Genomic DNA, 21420 nt, shown 5'->3' with positions numbered 1-21420 from the left:
AACATTTACACAAGTAAGAAAAATGACTCATGTTTATTAAAGGATGCATGTTTACACAGTTCTAGAAAATTAGGACAAATTAAGTGCAAAGCTGTACGGGTAGTGGCAACTTCAGCCTTTTACAAAAAGACAGGGAAAAAAGGGAGAAAATGCCGTCCTTGCTATATTAGCTTCATAACCCACATTTTTACTGACTGTGCATTACTTACAAGAGAATATGTCAAGACTATGCAGCACAGCTGTAATGAGCGTAATGGGCTGCATCAGCCTCTATACACTAAGATTTCTTTTTGTGACTGGGTAGAAACATTTAGAGCAAATCTCACCAATTAAGCCACTGCTCAGCAAAAGCACAGGCACCCGCTTATATGTGAATCGTCAAACTCCAAACTACTCACTGTTGGCCACTGCACTAAGCACAATTTTAGTAAAGGTGTAATTAAAGTGCCTCTGCCGTCCCCTGAGAAAGGAGGATATTGGATAAACTGTTTTATTTATGCCGCATCAAACAGCCTGCCAGTTTGGAGTTTCCAATCAGGCCACAAAGTTAGTTGACGTTTAGGGAAATGTGCTTGGTTTCCTGGAACAGAGTCGGTGTTTACGTGTGTATTCTTCTGGCTACAAGCGACACCACGAGTTCATGAGTCAACTCTGGGAACTCAGCCATTAAAAGAAAAAGGGAAAAAAAAAAAAGCTATTCTGACAAATTGCCCAGATAGCAGTTGTTCCCTTGGAAGTGCGAGACTCGCTCTTCTAATGCTCTGGTGAGCTTGAATGTGCTTCTGACTACTGCACATTTCTGACAGGTGATCTGTAATCCTCATTACCCGTTTACTGCCTGAATCAATACATGCCATAAACATCCACACCAACTAATCAATTAGCTCTCTCCCAGCGAATCCAAACATGCACTTCTTCATTTGGTTGGTATATTTAACCCAATTAACATTTGTTTGGTGCAGCCCACTTTTATTTAGATGGTTTAAATTATGAGAGAACCTCATGATTATGAGATAGCGGGGGCGGGGTATAGATCCTGGAAGCTGGGAAGCTCTCTTAATCTGCCTTTGGTCCTATTTACACGTTGCCTGGGTTAGTAAGTGTCATAAGCCATCTTAAACATGTACTTGATTGGACACTAGTTTGTATATAATGTTCTTAACAGACTTTTTATATCTTCCTCTTCTCGAATGTATCCATGACATAAATATTAAAATGCTGCCTGCTGTAAGAAGCTGAGTATTTACGCCTGACATCAGTGTGGAACGTCTCCAGCTCGAGTTTAAAATGTTCAATTTAGAGATTTCTGACCTGAATGAAAGGAAGCATTAGTCTGTCAATTACCATCTGCTACATGGGTGTTGATTTTTGTATACAAACAAGATCTACCTTGTCGGTTAAGTAAACCAGTATGGTCTTTTTTTAAACTTCCTCTAAGAAAACAAAAATAAATTCTCTTTGCAAATCAAACTTGTAATTCCGATGCGTAGGGTGATGAGCAGTCGAACAATTTTTGTTAGTGCAGCTCCAAGTTGTATATAAAATGTGTGACATGTTTCTGCTTCTGGCACGGCGATTCTGGCACAAACTGACTGCACTGGTCACCACGCTGCAACTTTCAAGTTCTACTTCCAGCCAGTTTCTTTTCACCTTTGCCTTTTCTAAACACGGTCACACACTGACACTGCATAGGCTGCCGCTGTCCATCAAGATTTGTGTCGCAGCTCAAACGGACTGAAACTGAACAAAACTGCGGCGGCATCCAGAGGGGGCGATGAATTTCACAGGTTGCGTTACCATTAGTTGTTCTGCTCTGATTAGCATTCATATGTAAAGAAGAGCAAATTGCTTCCCCCCCACACAAGTGCACTGTGGACTGTGACAGTTGAGTTGATTCTCTTTTAGCGTTACGGCTCAGTGCTCATAGTATAAGCTTTAATCTTCTGCAGAGGGAACTAGATTGAATGCCATTATTTAATCATGCACTGCAATAGATCCTAGCATATTGACTCTGGTTAAACATACATAGACAGATCATATTTACACGGGCTTTTGGGGAAACGAGCGTGAAGTCGTTTCTGGGCCGTTTCCCGCTGACATACAAATCATCTTAGAACTTGTTTACATAGGTAGCCGAGGAAAATGTCGAGCATAAAAGTAATTCAGTTTAGTGGGAAGGCTTAAGATAGCCAGGGTGCCAAGTCTAACTTCACAGTGGCAAGAGAGCCGAGAAGAAAATGTTTTGCCAAGTGTGTACCCTGCTTTGAGACACACATTACGAGGCTAAAAGGATAAAAATATTAAACTAGGCAAGAGCGGCTGCTCTAAGGATAGAAGGAGCTGATGTCATTTCAACTATCCTACACTATCATAAAAGTCTCAAATCCTATCAATTAGTACATTCGGTGGTAATTTGATGGTGTTACACAAACACAAACCTCAAAGTGCAGTAACGTTTTCTTTCATAAATAATCAAGAAATGAATGCCAAAGTATTTGCGTAAGAGCCTCACATACGTGTTAACAAGCAAAGTAAGGTAAAGGGATTAAATTCTCCAAACACAAAAAACCACTTCAAACTATGTAAACCTAAAAATATATGTAAACCTAAACTGAAAGAAAATGAGTCACCACTCTGTTAAATGGCTCGGGATTTTAGGAGACGATGAAAACGCATCCAGTATCTATGTGGTGTCCCTTTTGATGTGCGCACCACCTACAGTGGTGCAAAGACAAACTCCACATGCAAAGACTCATGTTGCAGTCTGAGCACGGGCGAAAATAAGTTCTTTTTTCAATTTTTCTTTTTAATGTATGTATGTATGTATGTATGTATGTATCTGGTCAAACCCATGTCAACATCTTAAGATTTTAGCACAGCAAAAGAGAGAGAGAGAGATGTAGTTACTGAGGGTCGGTGGATGTGGCCTATCTAATATTGATGTCACAGTACCAGAGTTAGGGCTGGGCATCAGAATGAAACCTCTGGGGCAAAAGCAGAACTGTGGCCCTGGTTTTGACTGGCTCATCTTTTTTGGGGGTGGTTAGGTGGGAGAATAATCTAACCGGAACTAGGCTTCAGACTCCAGATCTTCTTGTCCTGCTCCTTCGGTCGTGTCACCCGTCTCAGGCTCAAGCAGCAGGAACTTGCCATCATTGGTTAGAGGCATGTTCTTCATTAGCTGGGCCAGGGCTTCCGGGTCCTTAAAAATGTTAAACAGATTTGCTGAGGAACAATATTCTTAATTTATTTTATACCATTTTTTCCCCAACTTTCATCAGCTTTGTTGGCTACAGTTACTCAGGATCATGGTTTGATGTTTGATAGCAAGAAATAATAATCTTAATCAAAACATATATTGGTTGTTTTTAAAGCTCAAAGCAAAAAGATCTGAAGTTTTACATTTTTTAAGACGTTACCTTCTTAGCTTCTGTAATCTCCTTTGCCAGGTTTATGGTGTAACATATCTGTGAATAGACAATCACATATAGTGTGTTGATATTATATTACATTTAACATGTTCTTCTACTTGAAACCGAGTTGTTGATTCTGGGTTGTGAACCTTTTCGCCCTCCGTGTTGCTCTCAAAGACGAAGGCGCTAAACGATGGTTCTCCCTCCTCGTCTCCATCGCTCCAGTCTCTGCTTTCAACCACAAATCCCATCAGCCTCCCATTCTCCTGGTGGGCTGCGAATTGACACACTTCTCCAAGCTGGAACTGAGAATAAATAAAATAAAAACTGAGAAGTGTCTTTTAAAGAAGTTCAAATACAGAAAACCTGACAGAGCTCAATAAAAGAGCAGCTGTGATACCTGTTTTGATACTTACACTTAGTCTTGTAACTTGAGTCTGTGGGTCTATCAACCTGTTGAGGAAAACAAAACAAACCACAAAAACACTGAAGTCATACTCAGGATTTCTATTCTGAGAGTGTTAAAAAAAGCAACCGTGGGTTACGTAGCAATTCAACATCACAAAGTTTGTTCTTTGCTGCCAATATTCATGCTTCACAGGGTTCCTGCTTCAAGCTTCTTTTTGTCGTTTACCTCAGGCAATGACCTACGGCAACTTGCCAACTTTAAGATTGTGTTCCTGTGGCATCTTGACATTCTTTTGTTTGTTTGTTATTTTTTCAATGGCTCTCACTTAACTTCAATACATTTAAAGTTATGTAAATGACTTGTGCTGCCTTGGTGCTACAGACAACTTGGATTTGCGTGCACAAGATGAACGAACTTCAAGCTCTCCATAAGTGCTTTGCATGGCGTGCTTGGCTACAGGAAACAGACGTAGCTGTGATCAAGGTCCAAACCAGACTATGTCACTCAGGCTTTAATGCAGTAAATGTAAATATAAAAAACACTGACAACCGCCAGTGTCTCAGCTTAGCCTCAGCCTCCCAGTAGATGCACAGACCTAGGTCACATCTTTCTGTTTTATGTGTTTACAAGATTTTCAGAAAACCTGACCTGCGATTTGAAATGGATTTTTACTATCAACTTGACAATCCTACATCGTTGTGCTCTTGACTTTTCGTGTTCACAAAATTGGGTGTCCACACTGCCCGTCTGGCTGCCCACACAGCAGATTAACAACAATACGTTTTCAACCTTTTGCAGCTGAGGTGTAATAAAAACTAAAATTAAAGTATTCTTTTATTTTATAAAATAAAAATGAAACTATTGGAAGAATCAAGGTAACCATGAGTTGAAAGAAAAACACTATGAATATTTTTTTTGACCTTTTTGCACATGTACCTGCACCACCGAAAAGAACTTTGTTTCTATATCAACGAGATATTTCTAAGTGCCTCAAAACAAGTCCCCATATCTGTCTCCAGCAGGTTCATATTGATGTAAAACTTATTAAAATTGTGCTGAAAGTCTACCTGAGGCTACTGCTGGTGACCATGAGGTGGGCCTCTGTGGTCCTGAAGATGTTGTGAATGGCTCGGGCAGCCAGCACCTGCCTCATGGCCTCGTAGATCACTTCCTGATTGTCGCCGCAGCGAACCGCCATGGAGCCCAGGAAGCGCACAGCGAATACCTGCTGAAGCAGGGAGTCTGCAGAGACAGACAAACATCATGCGCAAGCTAAATATGTCAGCAGAATAAAAGCACAAGGACAGTGAACAAAGAAGTTGACCGATGACAACCACACACTGAGGTTAAGGTGAACTGAAAAAAGTACTTAAAAGAGAGTGGACTATTAAAGTGCACTTAGAACAGGAAATTGTTACCATCAGTTTCTGTAGAACAGTCGTCTTCTGTTTCTCCAAATGGGTTTGTGCGTCTGTTGGGATGGGAGCAAACACCAGCAAGAAAAAAACAATTAAAGCACTGCGCTACACAATTACGAAGCTATTTGCTTCCTGGAAATGACGTGAGAACCACAATGAGACCAACATTTAGGAAATTAGTGTCGTCGCCCACCAGTAACTCGCCCCTGTCTTTTGCAAAAACACAAACAAGCACCCACACAAACTTCCTGTCTCAGCTGGGCTCTCACCTCCCCCCAGTTCTGTTCTGGTCCTGAAATTCGGACGCAGGCAGCATGATGTCAAACTGAATGGGTGTCCCCGGGGCTATTAGGTCCTCTGGTTCTGGGGCAGCTCCTGTTTTCTGAGAACCACTGCTGGTAGTATGAACACCTCCTGGCTTAGCTCTGCAGAAATGAGACAAAATAAAGATGAGTTCTAAGGAATAAACCAAGAACACACCCACCCACCCCCACCAATAAAGGATAAGACAGATTGGAAAAATGTGAACCTAATACTTCAGTCAGCAGCAGCCGTGAAATGATTCATGGAGTGTCAGTGAGGGGGCAAAAATCTACAATCCTCAAGAGAGGATTTCACACTGAAAATCATCCTAACAATGAAAGATAACTACTTAAGGCAGACTTCAAAGTGTATTTCTGGTCTTCCACCAATTCTTAAACTTGCTTTAAAAACATGAACAGAAGGAAAGATTACAGCAAACAAAACCCACCCTCCTCTGTTTAAAAGAAAACACAAAGCTTAATCTGAGGAAAAGAACCCTGTTCAACAAAGGGTATTTACAGGGATGCATAAGATGTTTGGCTTTGGCCACATTTCCAAAGCTCAGTGGCACTTTTTTATTTTTTAACGTTACCCGACTTCATTTGCAGGAGCTTTTGTAGCACAGAACTAAGAAAACTGCATGTTTGTTTGTTTGTCCTTTCACCATGACACGAAACATTACATTACAAGCTTTGGATTGTTATGCAGTACTGAATGTAGGATTCTGAACACACTCTCACATAAGCTACATGCCTGACCTGTCGGGGTTGGGTGAGCCGTCTTGTCTCTTCTCAAAGCTGGTGATGGGAGTCACTGCCTGGATGGCGGTTTGGTTCAGTCGGATAGCCACAGCCTAATATCAAAGAAATCAGGGACTTTTCAGTATCTCACATACTCATAGTTTGAGTCATTTAGGGAATATAATTGATCCTAAAAACAAGTACTTTCCAAGTACTTGTTTCATTGTCTTCAGTGTATTTTCTCAACCTCATGTTTGCTCTGTGTACCATAAGCAGTTTATTTAGTGGCATCCCTAAAAAACAGCAGATGGTTTCCTGGTTTCTATTTGTTGTTTAGTTCATATACAATTACGTATAGGATTTGAGGGATGTAATTATTTACAGTAATGTGGAATGCTAACTGGAAAAAGAAACCAATCACTGAATAATAATTAGAAATCCTGCTTTAGTAAATCTGAAAAAAAAAAAACCTGACCAAATTCTGTCGAGAATGTTTTACGTAAAGGATATACTGGAGAGCAGGTTTATTCACTGTACTAAGAGGTTTCACTCTAATTAAGAAAAATCCACCAAACAATTAACAAAAGTCACATCACTGACGAGACAAATGAGGGTGAGGTCACGCAGCTCTCCACGAACACTTGAGTTTGGAGAGAGAACGGAGGCAAATTGCACAACTTTAACAATTAGATAAACAAGAGAAGCTGCGTCGAAAATCATTCTCCATCTGCTGCCTGGCGCGCTAAACTTCATTACCGGCTCTTCTGGTAATTCTATCCAGCCCACTCAAAAATTCTCAAACTCGGAAAACAAACAAACAAAAAACCTCACTCAGTCCAACAGCTATTCACTAGAAATCCTGAAATCTTGCTCCTGAGGTGATAAAACCATAATTTCCAGGTCTATAACAGCGCACCTGTTAACGGTGTCTGAAATCTATGTGAAACCCCCCAAACGATTACCACGGATGAAAAGTAAGCGCATAAGAGTGAGGGCAGTTTTGGATGCAGTTATTTCATTATTAGAGAATGTGAAGAATAAACATTTGCAAAGCAAATATACAAGATTCTGGGACTGAATACCTCTCCAGGCAAAGACAACTGAGATACTGTGAGGGCGTGACGGAGTAAAGGTTTGTTAATCATTACTTGTTATGTTACTTAAATAGATTAAACATTCGCCAGTTAATGTGTTAACTGGATGTGTGTTAATGTCTTAAAATGTTATCCTTAAATGACTGGTTAATCATCTTTTATTTTATTTTATTTTTTTTAATTTAAACAGTGTGTATCTGTGCTGGTTAGTATGAAATCTTTACCTCTGGGTTGTCAGTCAGGTAGATCTGTCTGGAGATGTTGTTCACAGTGCAAATCCACTGAGAAAGAAACAGAAATTACTACATTAAGGCTTCATCTAGCTCAGGCACAGCGTGAAATCCCTTGACTGATACCAGCTGTGACAGGCCAGTCACTTGTGTCCGAGCACAAAACTTAATACGAAAACACACAAATGAGTCTTGACAGTCTCTCCATTGTTCTATGACAGATACTCGTAGCAGCGGATAGCTTCGTGAAGTGGATGTAAAACAAAAACGAAGGTCAAATGGAGCTGTTTGAGCTGCCCCTTCACTCACTTCTTCATACTCTTTTTTGCTCTCGGCTTGTAGAATCATTGACCTGCAGAGACACAATGTTTATGTATTATTCTCACTGCTGAACATGGAGAAACTATAAAAAAAAAAAAAAAAAAAAAGTACATACGTTTTTCCTGAAGGGGAAGTTATCTGAAAACAGTAACGTCTGTCCTCACAATCCACCGCCATGACAGAGCTGTTATCCAGGTCCAGCACCATGCCTCCTGCTACAGCCCCCCGCGGCTGGCACATGAGATTCCCTCCCTGGGTGAAGAAATACAGACGATCCCAGGCTGTGGTCACTAGGCCTGTTTTACTGGGGAAGAAAAAGAAGAAACAGAAGAAACAGCGTTTGAATCAAAGCCATAAATGTAGATCCAGATCGTAAGTGTAAAGTAAGATAATGGATACTATATGTATGCATGTATGCAATTAGCTTCGAGGTGATTTGAACAACAAAGTGGACGATTTTTATTTTTTCTTTACAGCAGGTCTCTCCATCTGGTAATTTCTCAAAGGTCATAATGACCCAGTGACCTCTGAGATTAGTCTCTTAATCTGCGCCTCAGAGGGATCTCTTAATCTTTTTAGTGACCTTACATTCTAGAAGTAAAATTAGTGTGTCAGACTTATCTGTATGAAAGAGCAAACACAGCTCGTTATTAAACAGCCTTCACAAATCAATGATATATGTCAACATATAGGCCCCAGAGGACCTCTATCCCATCTGTACAAAGACAAAGGCAAGACATGATTCAGTGCAACAACTCCCAGTGGTTGTATGGCTACAATAACACTTGCCACAGGACAAATTTATATGAGCCGCTTTAAAAACACATATAGATGAACTAGTCCTGTAAAAACGTCTCCTGGAAAATATATTGAACACAGAAACTAGTCTGCAATTCATAATGTTATTATAACTGAGATGCACGTGCAGCGGTAGGTTAACTTTATCCATTCATCCCCTATTTATTCCATATTTTATTCCAACATCTTGCACCACCGCATATATAAATATAAATATGCTATACGTGTAGTTGTTGTCTGTATCGCCTGTTGTCTACTCTGAAAGAAATAAACAGATGTTATGCTTGTAGCAGCAGATCTATAGATGTTTACAGACAAGTTTCCCCACTTACAAACAATGGAGGATGTGTATTCAGCAGCCAGACAGAAGCCTTGCACGAGCTCATATTATACAGCACAAACAGTGGGCCCTCAAAACACACCCGATGATTAGAATCACTGCTCAAAAGCCATCATGATGGATAGTGATTTTGCATACCTTTGGAAAACTAGAAAACATGACAGATTTCTGATTTAAAAAAAGACACTGTGTGCTCATCTATTAGCTGGTGCTATTTCCTGCATTGAAACATTAGTAATATTTAATAACCAGATATATGAGCACACAAACGGGGCACCTACTACTTAATTCCTGGCATTACTTGAGCCAAGATCTGACAGGCGGGTAACCTTCTCTGAATAATAAAGATTCACCTCGTTTTAATTTTCAATCCATGCAGCTTAAAGCTGTTGATAAAGCTTTAATTATGAGTCGCTTACAGCCCACCTGAGCTCACATTTTAATAATGACTCGTAAAACACATTTATGCAAAGCTCACAGAAAGATAACATCTCCTACACGATAGACACTTAAATACTTCATCCATTCATTGCATTTTTATGGAATATTGCTGTGGTAATACAAACAGGATAATGTTCATTACTGATTATTATTATATATTCATGAATGCTGTTACCTGAAAGTTTCACAGAACTCAATTTTCCTGTCATTTTGGTATTTTTTTCTTTTTACTGTTTACATTTTTTGTTTTTAATAGGCAGAAATCTTCTTATCCATCTCCAAAAAAAGCACTTAAAAGCAATAACTGATTAGAACAAAACTGCACGTATCTGCTGTGGTCTCTGCTATATTCCTTAGAGTTCGGGTAATTGTACAGAAGTCATTTTTTTAGCTTGCACTTAATGTCTCGTCTTCGGTAATGTGAAGAATTTTTATTGAGAATCTAAAACACGAACTGCACATCCATTGTTGAAACCATGATTAACTATTTTAATAACATTTTCACACCAACAATTTTTCCCCGCTCATCATTTGATTCCACAAGTAGATCCTGAGTTGTCTTCTTTTTTTTATTTTTGGGTTGTTTTATTTTGGCTCTAAATTTGTTTTGGCTATTAATGTTGTATATGCAATTATAACGAAGCTAGGATGTAACTCAACTCTGAGTCACCCCATTTCTGATCTATACATGCGTGACTCATTTCAACTGCGCATCTGTAAACCTTCAATTTTGTACGCTCTGTTCACCAAATATTCCCAAATAAATGTCCTTTGATAAATACTTAAGTGTATGGCTCATGTTGCCCTGGGTGACTCAGACCCTTAATACTGAGAAACCATTTGAAACAGAAAATGTTTTCTGGCCTCAGCTCTATTTGACAAGTGTTTGAGGCTGCTGGCAGTGTGTGTCATTAAACAGAATGGCATTCTGTGGAAACCTTTTCTCCGGTGTCACAGACATTTGTCAAAGACTTTGGATGTATATGAGGGAGAGACAGAGTTTGACAGCTTTGACATTTCACTAAATCACAATGCGAGCTACGCAGCAGTTTTATCCCTTGAAGCCATTAAGGAAGTTTCCTTTGCCATACATCTAGTCTAGTATAAGCTGACAACGCACACTGTCAACATGTTACCTGACATACCTTGTCTGCTGTGACAGACTTACTGTTTATTGTGTTCGGCTTATTTTTAAGTGTATTTGCTGAGAGAGAGAGAAGCAAAAAATCATTTCCTGGTTGTGTTTGGTAATTTAGGCATTCGAAATCTCCCGGAGCCACTGTGGATCAATGGCACCATCTACTGAACTGCATTTAATTTCCTGACAAAATTGGAAATGCCACTTCAGTTTGTTTCCTTTCGTGGCATCCTTTAACATATTGACTTGGTAGTAAGTAGGAAGTGTCCTTAGATTTTCAGATAGGGCCATAATGAGTGTAATTAATCTTACTTCCGAATGTTGAGGTAGCCAGCCTTCTGGATAAGCGTGCGATTGACAGGCTCTGTGTCCTTATCTGGCATGTAGACAGTGTCTTCCACAGACAGAAGCTCCCTGTGGGACACTCGCATGGCCTCCGCCTCTGAGTCCAGCTGGGCCTGGATGCTGAGATGGAAAACCGAAATCCATCTAAACTCGCTCCAGAATTTTTTTTCTCCCCCCACAGAGCATTTAAATACAAAGACATTAAAAAAATCATTCAATACTATTATGTAGAGCAGCGGTCCCCAACCTTTTTTGCGCCACAGACCGGTTTGTGGCCGACAATATTTTCACGGACCGGCCTTTAAGGTGTCGCGGATAAATACAACAAAATAAAACCAGTACCGGTACCGAAAAAAAGAAGATTTATTCATAACACACGTGAAAAGACCCAGGAAAACAGAGTTAACGAAAAAAAATGATAACAAAAATAACACTAAAAACCGATAAAAACCCTGAAAACCATACACTTCACACCCGAGTCTCACTCTCGCGGCCCGGTACCAAATGACTCACGGACCGGCCCGGGGGTTGGGGACCGCTGATGTAGAGCACACAAAAAAAAAAAAAATAAAAAAAAAATCATAGTAACATTATGTCTTTTTCCAGTCACACACAAGCATCAATACCCCATAATACTTGCTCCAAAGCCATATTTCATCACCTCACCACCCAAAACCAAAACAGTTGTGAATGGGATTGGACTTACCTTTGTGTCATGTTGGAAACAGAAGCGAGAAAACAGTCCATCTTCTTTGACACCAGCTCAAAGCCTTTCTTAAAGAAGCTGATCTGCGAAATCAAAGATAACACTGAGCCACTTTGTACCATACTGCACATGCATGTTGCAGCTCACATGCCCATAGATTGGGCATTTATTAAAAAGGATGAAATTGTACATCTCTTTAAAGCTAAATCTGGTCTAATGAGGAATCATTTCCCTCTCGTTTTTAAGCACTTAATTTGAATGCTGATATGATGACAGGATGGGGTGATTGAGTACCTGTGCCTGAGTGTAGCCTAGCATTGGTTCAAGCATAGCTACTCTCTTGCGATACTGCAGGGCATTGAGGGCACAATAATACTGCAGTGAGGCCTGGTGCTGCTTTCTTCTGGTGTAAGCCACCTCCTTCACCAAGTCCGCCTTCAACTATTCAGACAGGAGAGGGACATGCAAATAAGCAGCACAATCTTGTACATCCAAGAAAACACGTTGATATGTTCAGCATAGCAAAAAGAGTCTCATCTTTGCACCCATTATAATGCATACACTGTAGTGTGGTTACAGTCATACTCCCATGAGGAGGCACAGCAGCAGAGGATTATTTAGTTTAATCCATTTGTACTTCAAATGCTTTTAAAAGACTCCCACTGCATTAATGAGAGCATTACAGTGTTGCGTGCTCGTTTTACAGCTTGTGATCAATGAGAAAGAGAAGCTAAGAAAGCACTTGGCAGTTACTCTACCTTCTCATTTTCCTTCTTCTTGGGCAATCGACTGTACTTGACCATAGCTGCCTCATGCTCTGCACAGAACAGAGGAAAGACCGTGAGCATCAGATAGTAACTATTTCCTGTCATTTTCTTTTCTCAGACTGGCAAAAGAATGTGCTTACCATCAGTTCCAATGGCAAATATTTCCTTCAGTGTGCTTATCTCTGCAAAATTGACAAATATTATTAGAGATACATCTACAACAGGTATTTAAAAATGCATTATCACCTAGGTTTTGCTTATGCTTTTATGAGGAGGGCTTTTAAAAAAAATCCAAGTCTGTCAGAAGCTACCTGTGAGGTCTTTCTCTCGGAACTGGATCAAGGGGAAGACCATGCTGTCAGCCATCTGGTTAGCTAGCTCGGAGTGGAGTGCATTCAGCTGGACGATACAAAACAGATTACACATATGAGGCGCCGTGCAAGGACACAAACAGAAGATGAGCCTCCCCCAAACATCTTGAGGGATTTCGGTTTAATATTTACAGTAAGATTTCTTGCCAGCAAGCTGGAAAATTGCATTTTCAGTGAAATGGGGGCATTGTGGCAGACAATGCCTCCCCCTACATCATAATAAAGCCATACTGTGGAAGAGTACATTTCATAAAGAGAATAATAAAGCTTAGTGTTTACTCTGATACTGGAAACAGGGCTGCATATCAGACAAATTCAGCTATTATTCCCTGTGGTTATCAACAAGCCACATGACGATTTAGCAAGTTCTAAAGTTCACAAGATTAGGTGCAGTTTAAGCCTAATCTCAGTGTGAAATTTGTTTTCTGTGCATGACAAGGTAAAAGGTCAAGCAAACAATCAACGTGTGTCCTCTGAGCATATGGGTGTGTGTCATGAGTGCTGACTGGGCAAGGCTTGTGGACCCCCATGGCTGACAGTGACAGGCCCATCTGTTTTGTCTATATACGTGAGCCGGCACACCACTCCATCATCTACTCATCCATCCACCCGCCCACTGCTGTTTCCCTGTATTCCTCCATGCGGTGAGATACACTGATCAATCAGTTCCGGTCGCACAGTCTTAAAAGTCCTCTGCCCTTTTCATTGAGCTCATTTTCTCTGCCATGCTAGGGGAACGCAGGTGCAATACCCTTTGTAACATGATAAAAAAGCAACTACAGACTCCGGGATAGTTCATCATCTCACTCTTTTGCTGTGCACGCACACACCCCGCGTAAAAATACTCATAGAGCAAGAAAACTGCAAGCACGGGCCTTACCTCCCCTACAGTTTTGGCGAAGTTTTGCAGCGTGGTGATTACCTCCTCATCACCTCTTCCAAGGGCAAAATTCTAGACAGAAAAAAAAAGAAAGAGCAGTGAGTTTAGACCATGAAACTGTGAAATTTGCCATAGATTTATTTAATGTGTAGGAAATGGAATGGGCTGGCATTTATATTGCACTTTTCTGCTCCTATGGAGCACTCAAAGTGCTTTAGACCACAAGCCACATTTAACCATACATTAAAACACTCTAAGCACTTTAGCTACCTTACATCGAATCGCCAATTCACCTAACACATATGTCTTTTGATTTTGAGAGAAAGCCTGAGCCTTGAAGACACAAGGAGAACATGCAGACTGCGCTTAGAAAGACCCCAGCTAGGGGTTCAAACCCAGAATCTTCTCGCTGTGAGACACATTTTAAATAACCGACCTGTTCTGCCAGGATTTCTGGCACATCCCTTTCATTAAACAAGGCCAAAGATATCTGTGTAGGTTCTCGGTCATCCGGGTCATGGTAGAAAACACAGACAAGGTCAAAGATGGTAATAAAGCCAGTAGTTAATGTCAAGATGCTGAGTTTTAATCATAAGAGTGCTAAGAAAGTTCTGCAGTTACAGATCACTGCTGTTTTTGTTTTTTAAAGTGTTCACATTCACCCTGCAATCCAGAACAAAGTCTACCAACAAAGGTCAACTATCCACATATGTTTCTCTAAATGAATTAACAGATTTGTGGGGTTTTTTTTTTTTGCTGCACACAGGAGGAAGGACACATGCAAACTCACACACGGACAGAAAATTCATTTCAAAACGATAAAAAAGTCTCTATAGCCCACATGGATACTACTCATAACACAGACTTCTGTCTTTTTTGTGGAATCACACGATTAAGTAAGCATATGAACCCTACTTACTTTCTTCTCGTATTCCAAAAGTTGCTTTGAGAGCTGCTCTGTGGCCAGTCCCATCTCACTCTGTGGTGGAACGAAAGAAGGAAAATAAATACATGTTAAAAAGGACTGATTACTCCTTCAAGCTCAAACATCATGCATTTTTTTTTCACCTACTGAGAACATTTTTTAAAAATAAAAACGTTTTTTGGGTGCAATGTGATTCAATATCTGTTGAAAAGCTGGCAAAAACACCAGAGGGCACCTTCAATAATGAGATACCTCAGAGAACCAGGGTTACATTAATAACACAGCGTCTAAACCACAATGTAAATATAGGTCAAAAACAAACTTGTACATCAAATGTTTTCTGCTCCATTTCTACAGGAGACAAATTTTCTGTGTGGGGCTGAGAGTATGGTGTTGCAGTTTGGTACGTTTCTCATCAAAAACAGTAGCTCAAATGGCATCCTAAATCAAATCAAACACAACACTCTGCTGCTGTTCAGTGATGCAAAACCCCAGAATCAGCAAGTTAAATTAGAACTCATGTTCATCTACAAACATAAGGAGGGAAAAAAAATCTCCTATTATGTGTTTGAACATGTGGCTCTGTTCCAAACAGCAAATGGAAAGGAGTGCAAGCATGCGCCTGACAGTAATTTGTTTTGGTACCTGTGCTCCGAACACCCGCTGCATTGATTGTAGCAGCTGGTTGGTGTAGTCTGTAAGCATTCCCACATCTTCCTCAAACACACTGAGCAAAGAGCGAGTCTGTGGGTACGGGGAAAAAACAAAAACATTACAGACTCTTCTGATGAACACTATAATGGCATGAATAGCTGAACACGAAGTGAAAAACCTTATCCAACAATTATTACAGAACTTAAATATTCTGATAACTGATCTCAGTTACTTCACAAGGTGAAAAATATCACTGTGGCTTTTTTGTTGTGGTGGATTTGCATGAAACCCCATATGAAAGCCCAGCATCCTGGAATATTGTAATGGAAACTTTTAAAACTGTTTTCTGACCAATGAGAAAAAAAAAGAGAAGAAAAATAAACTTTGAAGAACAGATATACTGTAAATAAACAAGTACTTCCGATGATAAATACTGGTCTTAACCTTAAGTCAGATAAAAATCTACACAAGTCACTGAGCTCAAGAAATGTGGGTAGCCGGATTATACTCAAGCAAAACTTAACTTAAAAACTTAAAACTAGTTAAACTAAAGGCATACGTGTTTTACTGCAGGGTGGATATGCAAACAGACAAAATCCTGTCTGGTGAAGTGTTTTCCATAAACAGGTGCAGCAAGGTAGGGCAGTTCAAACAGAACGGAACACACCCAGAGAGTGAAGTCTGTTTATAGTTCACTCAAACCGACTTATCCAATAAAAGGACCACGATTCATTTCACACCAACAAGACATCATGACGTTTGGCTGTATGTGTGTTACTGTACAAAGATGCCAGGTCCATTTCTTGTTTTGAGGAAGCAAACCATTAAGCAGACGGTGACCCTCCAGTGTGGGCTACACTTAAGCAGAACCTCCAAAGAGGTCAGCCCTCTTTAGGAGAGAGTGATGCAACAGACTACAGAAAACAGGATGCATTAGCTGTAGCAAGGACGGAATTCATCACCCACGGTCATGCATGAAAATGAATGCCGAACTTGGTGAATAACTTGTACACAGTGTAAGCGTTTTGTACCCTGTAAAAATTTGGCATCTTATTTTTGCAGTAACACTGCCCTGTTTGCAGACTGTTGACTAATTCCAGGGGAGTCCGATAATGGAAACCCCTCCCACATCCTGGGAATCAGGCCCAGAAGGGCTACAGAACAGAATTTAGATCAAAATAACTTGACGGCATTAGAAAATAAAACGATTGCAGGACACCGAGTCTGGTGGAGCTTTATGGCTGTGACTGACACAGGTCTAGATGCACAGCAGATAAATCATCTCTGGCAGAGAGATGGAATCCCTAAGAAGGGCGGTAGCTTTGTAAATACAACAGAGACACAAAAAAAAAAAACAGATAACCGTGACATGCTGTAGAAATGACTGGAAAGTGCAGCTACTGCTCACAGGGGGATTACAATTCTTGTAACAATGTGTCAATTGAGAACTGTCATCGACCAGTGGAAACAGACTACAACGGGTACTGGATACTGTCTGGGCTAAGCTAACTTCGGCGCTCGTAACGCCTTTAATGAGACAGCTGGGTACGCAAACATGAGAAAAGAGACGCAGGCCTACCTGAGGACTGTCCTGTAAAGCGTCCTCCAGGAGCAGTTTGTGATGTACGGCCGGCATCTTGTTAGCTGTGCAGGAGAAGGGAACGAGGGCTTGAATTATTTAGAGTACGGACTCAATTTCCCAGACACTACTGCGCGAAAGAGAAGCCGTATGCCCAGTCATGATGTCATCTAACAGGCGGTGACCAGTAAGAGTAAACATTCTTAAACTCTGAAGTTGTGTAAAGACATATAGATCTATATATCTCTATATATCTCTATATATATAGTTCAGTGTTTAAGTTGATTTTGTCCTCTGAATTATTTACGGCAAAGAGTCGGCAATAATGGCCATGTATCCTAGGAGATTTAAATGTCAACAGTGACCCCGTGTGGTCACATAAAGAATTGCAGCATTTTTCAAATAGGGCTTTAAACAAATTTAGAGGAAAAACAACACAAAGTTTCTTCGTGAGGTGACGGAATGTAGTGCTGTGCAGTACTACACTTTTTAGTATCGATGCAATATCAAGTAAATAAAGGGCCGCTACTGCCGATACCAATATTGACAGCCACGATTTAAAGCTATAAAGCTTACGGAGTGGAGAGCAGTGTCATGTTGTATGAGATAAAGCCTCCTTAGTTGACAAATTCTGAACACATTTTAATGAGTTTAATAAAACAAACACACATTTCAGTTTTTCATGTATTTTGAAATTTGGTTTTTCAGAATTCTAAATGTTCCTCTCTCTATTTACTGTTGTTTAAATGTGCTATAGGCTATTAAAATAGATTTGACAGTCAACACAAAAGGGTTCAGACATTTTTCATAGCGGATATTTTTTTCATTTCCAAAAAAACAAAGAAAAAACAAAACAAAACATAAATATTGTATCCCAATTCATTATGCTCCGTACTGAACTTAGAGGATAGAATCAGAATCAGAATCGTGTTTATTGGCCAAGTATATGTGCAGACACATACAAGGAATTTGGTTCCGGTAGATGGAGGCTCTCAAGCACAGCAATGTAAATCACACGCGCGCGCGCGCGCACACACACACACACACACACACACACACACATTACACATGCATACACAAAGCTGTGTAAACCAACTATAAATAACCAATCTAAACTTATATACATTGAATACAGAAATGAAGTGGAATGAATACAGAATGTACATAAGGTGCAGTTGCAGTCTGGCAGCGGGAGCAGTGTGACAGGTCAACTGTTTAGAAGGGAGATGGCAAGGGGAAAGAAACTGTTCCTAATAGGAACAAAGTATCAATCTGATACCTATCCCATCCACCAACCTCTGGATGGATCATCATGTGCCAGTAGAAACACATTAGTGCGCCACTGAATTCTACTGGAGTCCTGTTTAAGTGTTGGGAGAAGGCACTGTCTGATTTATTGGACCAATGTCTTCCATAGATGTTCAGCTGGGTATAGATAACATAACATTTCTATAAAATTTATACTCGTGAATCCATTTAGTGGCACTATTACCCTGGAAAAGCTCACTCCACTCATGACAAAATAAAATGTTCCTTTACTTTGTGGAACAACAAAAAACCAGCACAAAACAAAAAGATTATTGATTGATATGAGGAAGTAGTTAGTATTTATTGAGAGATAAATGGATGTAGACCGATGGATGGTGATAAGTTGCACAAACCTTTTAAAATAACATTTTAGTCTGGTAAGTAATCAGGACCAGAAGCTCTTGTCTTGATTTGCATCAATCACAACTGACAAATTGGCTGAGGATGTGATGTGCTGCGTTTCTGGCTCTCTAATTAAATCGCACTTACTGAAAAAGGCTATACAAAGTAAAACAAAAACAACAACTAAAACATATGTACTGTTTTGTGCTAACAGGTAGTTTGAGAAATAAACCTTTGCAAAGTTAAACCTTTATATAACTTTGATATAATGAATATGAGAGTACTCACTATTTTTTTCTCTCTGTAAAAATCTGTATTAACATCAGCCCTAAAACTTAAAAACCTAAAACAAATCTAGCTATATTAGGCTGTGGCACAGTAAGAAGACAGCATGAAATATGCACTCATGTAGTATTTTACATTTTTTTTCCAATGTGAATAACTGTCTTGTTGACTTGTTAGGATGGCCATGTCATGTTGTGTTGTGCCTCGATAATCTAGGCAAGCTGTGACAAGCACAGCCTCTTCATCAAGCTTCCAGGCAGCCTGAGTGGGAGATCATTCTTCGCTCCCCAGTGGACTTGCCTTGTTTAATTGGTGTAGTTGTGGCTGTAAATCAGACATAGCTTTTCAGCTCTAACTTTGATTATGAACTATGCTTGAAGTCTGGTAAAACAGCAATGCATAATGTCTGGATAGCCTCTTTTAAATGAAAGAGTGATTCAGCTAACCAAAGACCACCCTGAAAGGAGCAAGCTGCATTGCCACTGATTATCTGGCGTACAGTTAATAATTTTTGCTTTTCTAGGGCTAAAGTAAAGCCCACCTAGTCAAAACATACCTTAAAAGTCATACTAAGTCATTCTAATTTTAGCATGCTAGCCTTCTAACAGTTCCTAAATAGTGCTAAGTACAAAGTGTAAATGCAAAATAGACTGAGAATATCTCAGTCTTGTTGATATAAAATAATTACACTCATGTTCATGAGGTAAATGTGATCACTATCCCTCTGCCAACCTCTCTCACAGATAATGCAGTTATAAACCTTGTCAAGGTGCCAAAGCAAAAGTCAGACGAGCACCAAAACTTTTAGAACTTCTCCTACAAACATAAAGGGGATGACAGACATCTTTTGAAATACTGACGCATTTTTATCCAGAAGATCCTCTGCTTTCAACTCGTACCTCTGCCCAGTAACCATATAATCCCACAGACTAGTCATATAGATCCTTTCATATACATTTAAAACAGCTGTTAAGAAAGCAGATTGCTTAGCTAACGCCTGGGTGTTAATATATATTGTGTCTCATTTATTGACACATATATTGTGTCTCAGTGTGATTTGGAAATGGCCGTTTATTCTTTTGTTTCTCACACCTCGGTTAATGTAATTCATTATTGCTTTGCCTGAGGAAATTATTCCTGAATCGGTTCTCAATGTTACTACGAAACTACTCACCGCGTCCTCTATAAGGTCCATTGTGACGCCGATTTGATCTTCTTCATGCTGGTAAAATTTAGGGTTCAGTTTTGGTTATCACATTTAGAGTACTTCATAATCAGATGTCCTGGATTTGGATTTATTTATTTCTTCTACATCATCCACATGCAATTGCTAGGTCTCTGAGATCAGCTTGCTGGCTGCACCTAGATCTAAGTTAAAGACAAGAGGAGATTAGGACCCACCTGCCCGCAATCACCTTTAATTCGTTTAATCAGTTTATACTGTTTTAATTGTTATGTCTTATTTTGTGACTTTTGATCTTGAACACTGCAATATAACTAGACAATGCTTACTTATTTCCATGGCCTAAGGTCAACCATCCATGATGATCTCTTGATCAGATTGTGTTGAGACCTTTTCTGACAGTTCACCCCCAGACGTTTAAAATGTGCCTTCTGTCCTGCTCTTGTGTGCCACAAAGACTGGATGTGGTGAATTTCATGCAGATGCTTTACCACTCAAGGTCACTTTTTTATGATTCTCTGTGTGGGTGGCTAACAGTGACAGGTACAGAAAGATGATCTTTTAGAGAGAAAAGTTGTTCATTAGCACAATCTGAGCTGCAACTGATAGTAGCTCACCAAAGCTTGGAAGTACATCCAAGCAGGTGGAAGCTGCTGTGGGGGGGCTCCGTGGCATTCTGCACTCCTTCATTGTGGTAGCAGCAAACCATTCCAAGTGACCGCTGACTTCCCCGGGATCTCTTACGCCCTGCGTCCTCACAAACGCCATCAGCTCTTGCTGTGTAAGGAGGTGAATCAGGTCCAAAGCTGATTTTTGCAGCCCACCTTTGGATAGAGCCCCAGTATAGTTATTTCCTCCCGTTTTCAGTCAGTGTGTTAAGATAACCAGCTGCCAGTTTTACAATGAACTGACAGATGGCAGTGTCATCAGTCCTCTCACAGCGCACATAAAAAGCAAGCATGAGGCAAAAAATAATTTTTCCTATAATGTATTTTACTTCAGATTGCAATGGATGGTGCACAACAGTTTAAGACTGATTTTACTCCACACAAAGTCTTCTTATTGTTCTAGACACTTGTAATTGTATATGAGAAATTTGAATAAAATTAGTCTCACACATCAATTCATCTACACATAAGAAGCATCTCAGGCCTGTTTAAGGGCCTTTGGAAATGAGTCCATCTAGCATAAAACAGAAAGGGAATTCATGATGTCTTTTTTTTCCTCTGGAAACTTCTCATTTGAATTTTAAACATCTCGACTCCCATTATAATATAGATAACACCGCTAACAGAAAGTGTGAATTGGTTTGACTGGTGCAGAGTGCTAATGTAATGCTTCTTGCCAACATACTCTACTCATGTGACTGTTCTTGCATTTTAAGCGCATACATCGTGAGTGAAATGAAGAACAGAGATGCTCTGAGAATC

The 21420-nt window shown here is 40.0% G+C and overlaps 1 protein-coding gene across 1 annotated transcript; it reads right to left on the bottom strand.

Annotated features, from left to right (window-relative positions):
* Positions 1 to 14: 14 nt before the first annotated feature.
* appl2 (adaptor protein, phosphotyrosine interaction, PH domain and leucine zipper containing 2) lies at positions 15 to 20159 on the bottom strand. The gene is made up of 22 exons (XM_040026168.1): positions 19982 to 20159; positions 16873 to 16937; positions 15285 to 15383; positions 14634 to 14693; positions 13715 to 13786; positions 12775 to 12862; positions 12604 to 12645; positions 12455 to 12513; positions 11991 to 12137; positions 11697 to 11779; positions 10958 to 11110; positions 8044 to 8232; positions 7917 to 7959; positions 7602 to 7658; positions 6302 to 6396; positions 5510 to 5665; positions 5241 to 5293; positions 4890 to 5064; positions 3830 to 3866; positions 3563 to 3718; positions 3420 to 3467; positions 15 to 3202 (listed from the first exon to the last, which is right to left on the bottom strand). The coding sequence occupies exons 2-22, from the start codon at positions 16927 to 16929 to the stop codon at positions 3071 to 3073; spliced, it is 2001 nt and encodes a 666-aa protein (XP_039882102.1). The 5' UTR covers positions 16930 to 16937; positions 19982 to 20159; the 3' UTR covers positions 15 to 3070.
* Positions 20160 to 21420: the final 1261 nt, after the last annotated feature.

This window comes from Simochromis diagramma, unplaced genomic scaffold (assembly GCF_900408965.1).
Source record: "Simochromis diagramma unplaced genomic scaffold, fSimDia1.1 OVJJ01000293.1, whole genome shotgun sequence".
Classification (NCBI taxonomy): Eukaryota; Metazoa; Chordata; class Actinopteri; order Cichliformes; family Cichlidae; genus Simochromis; species Simochromis diagramma.
The sequence above is the reverse complement of the archived record's forward strand: the minus strand, read 5'-3'. Positions and strand labels throughout refer to the sequence as shown.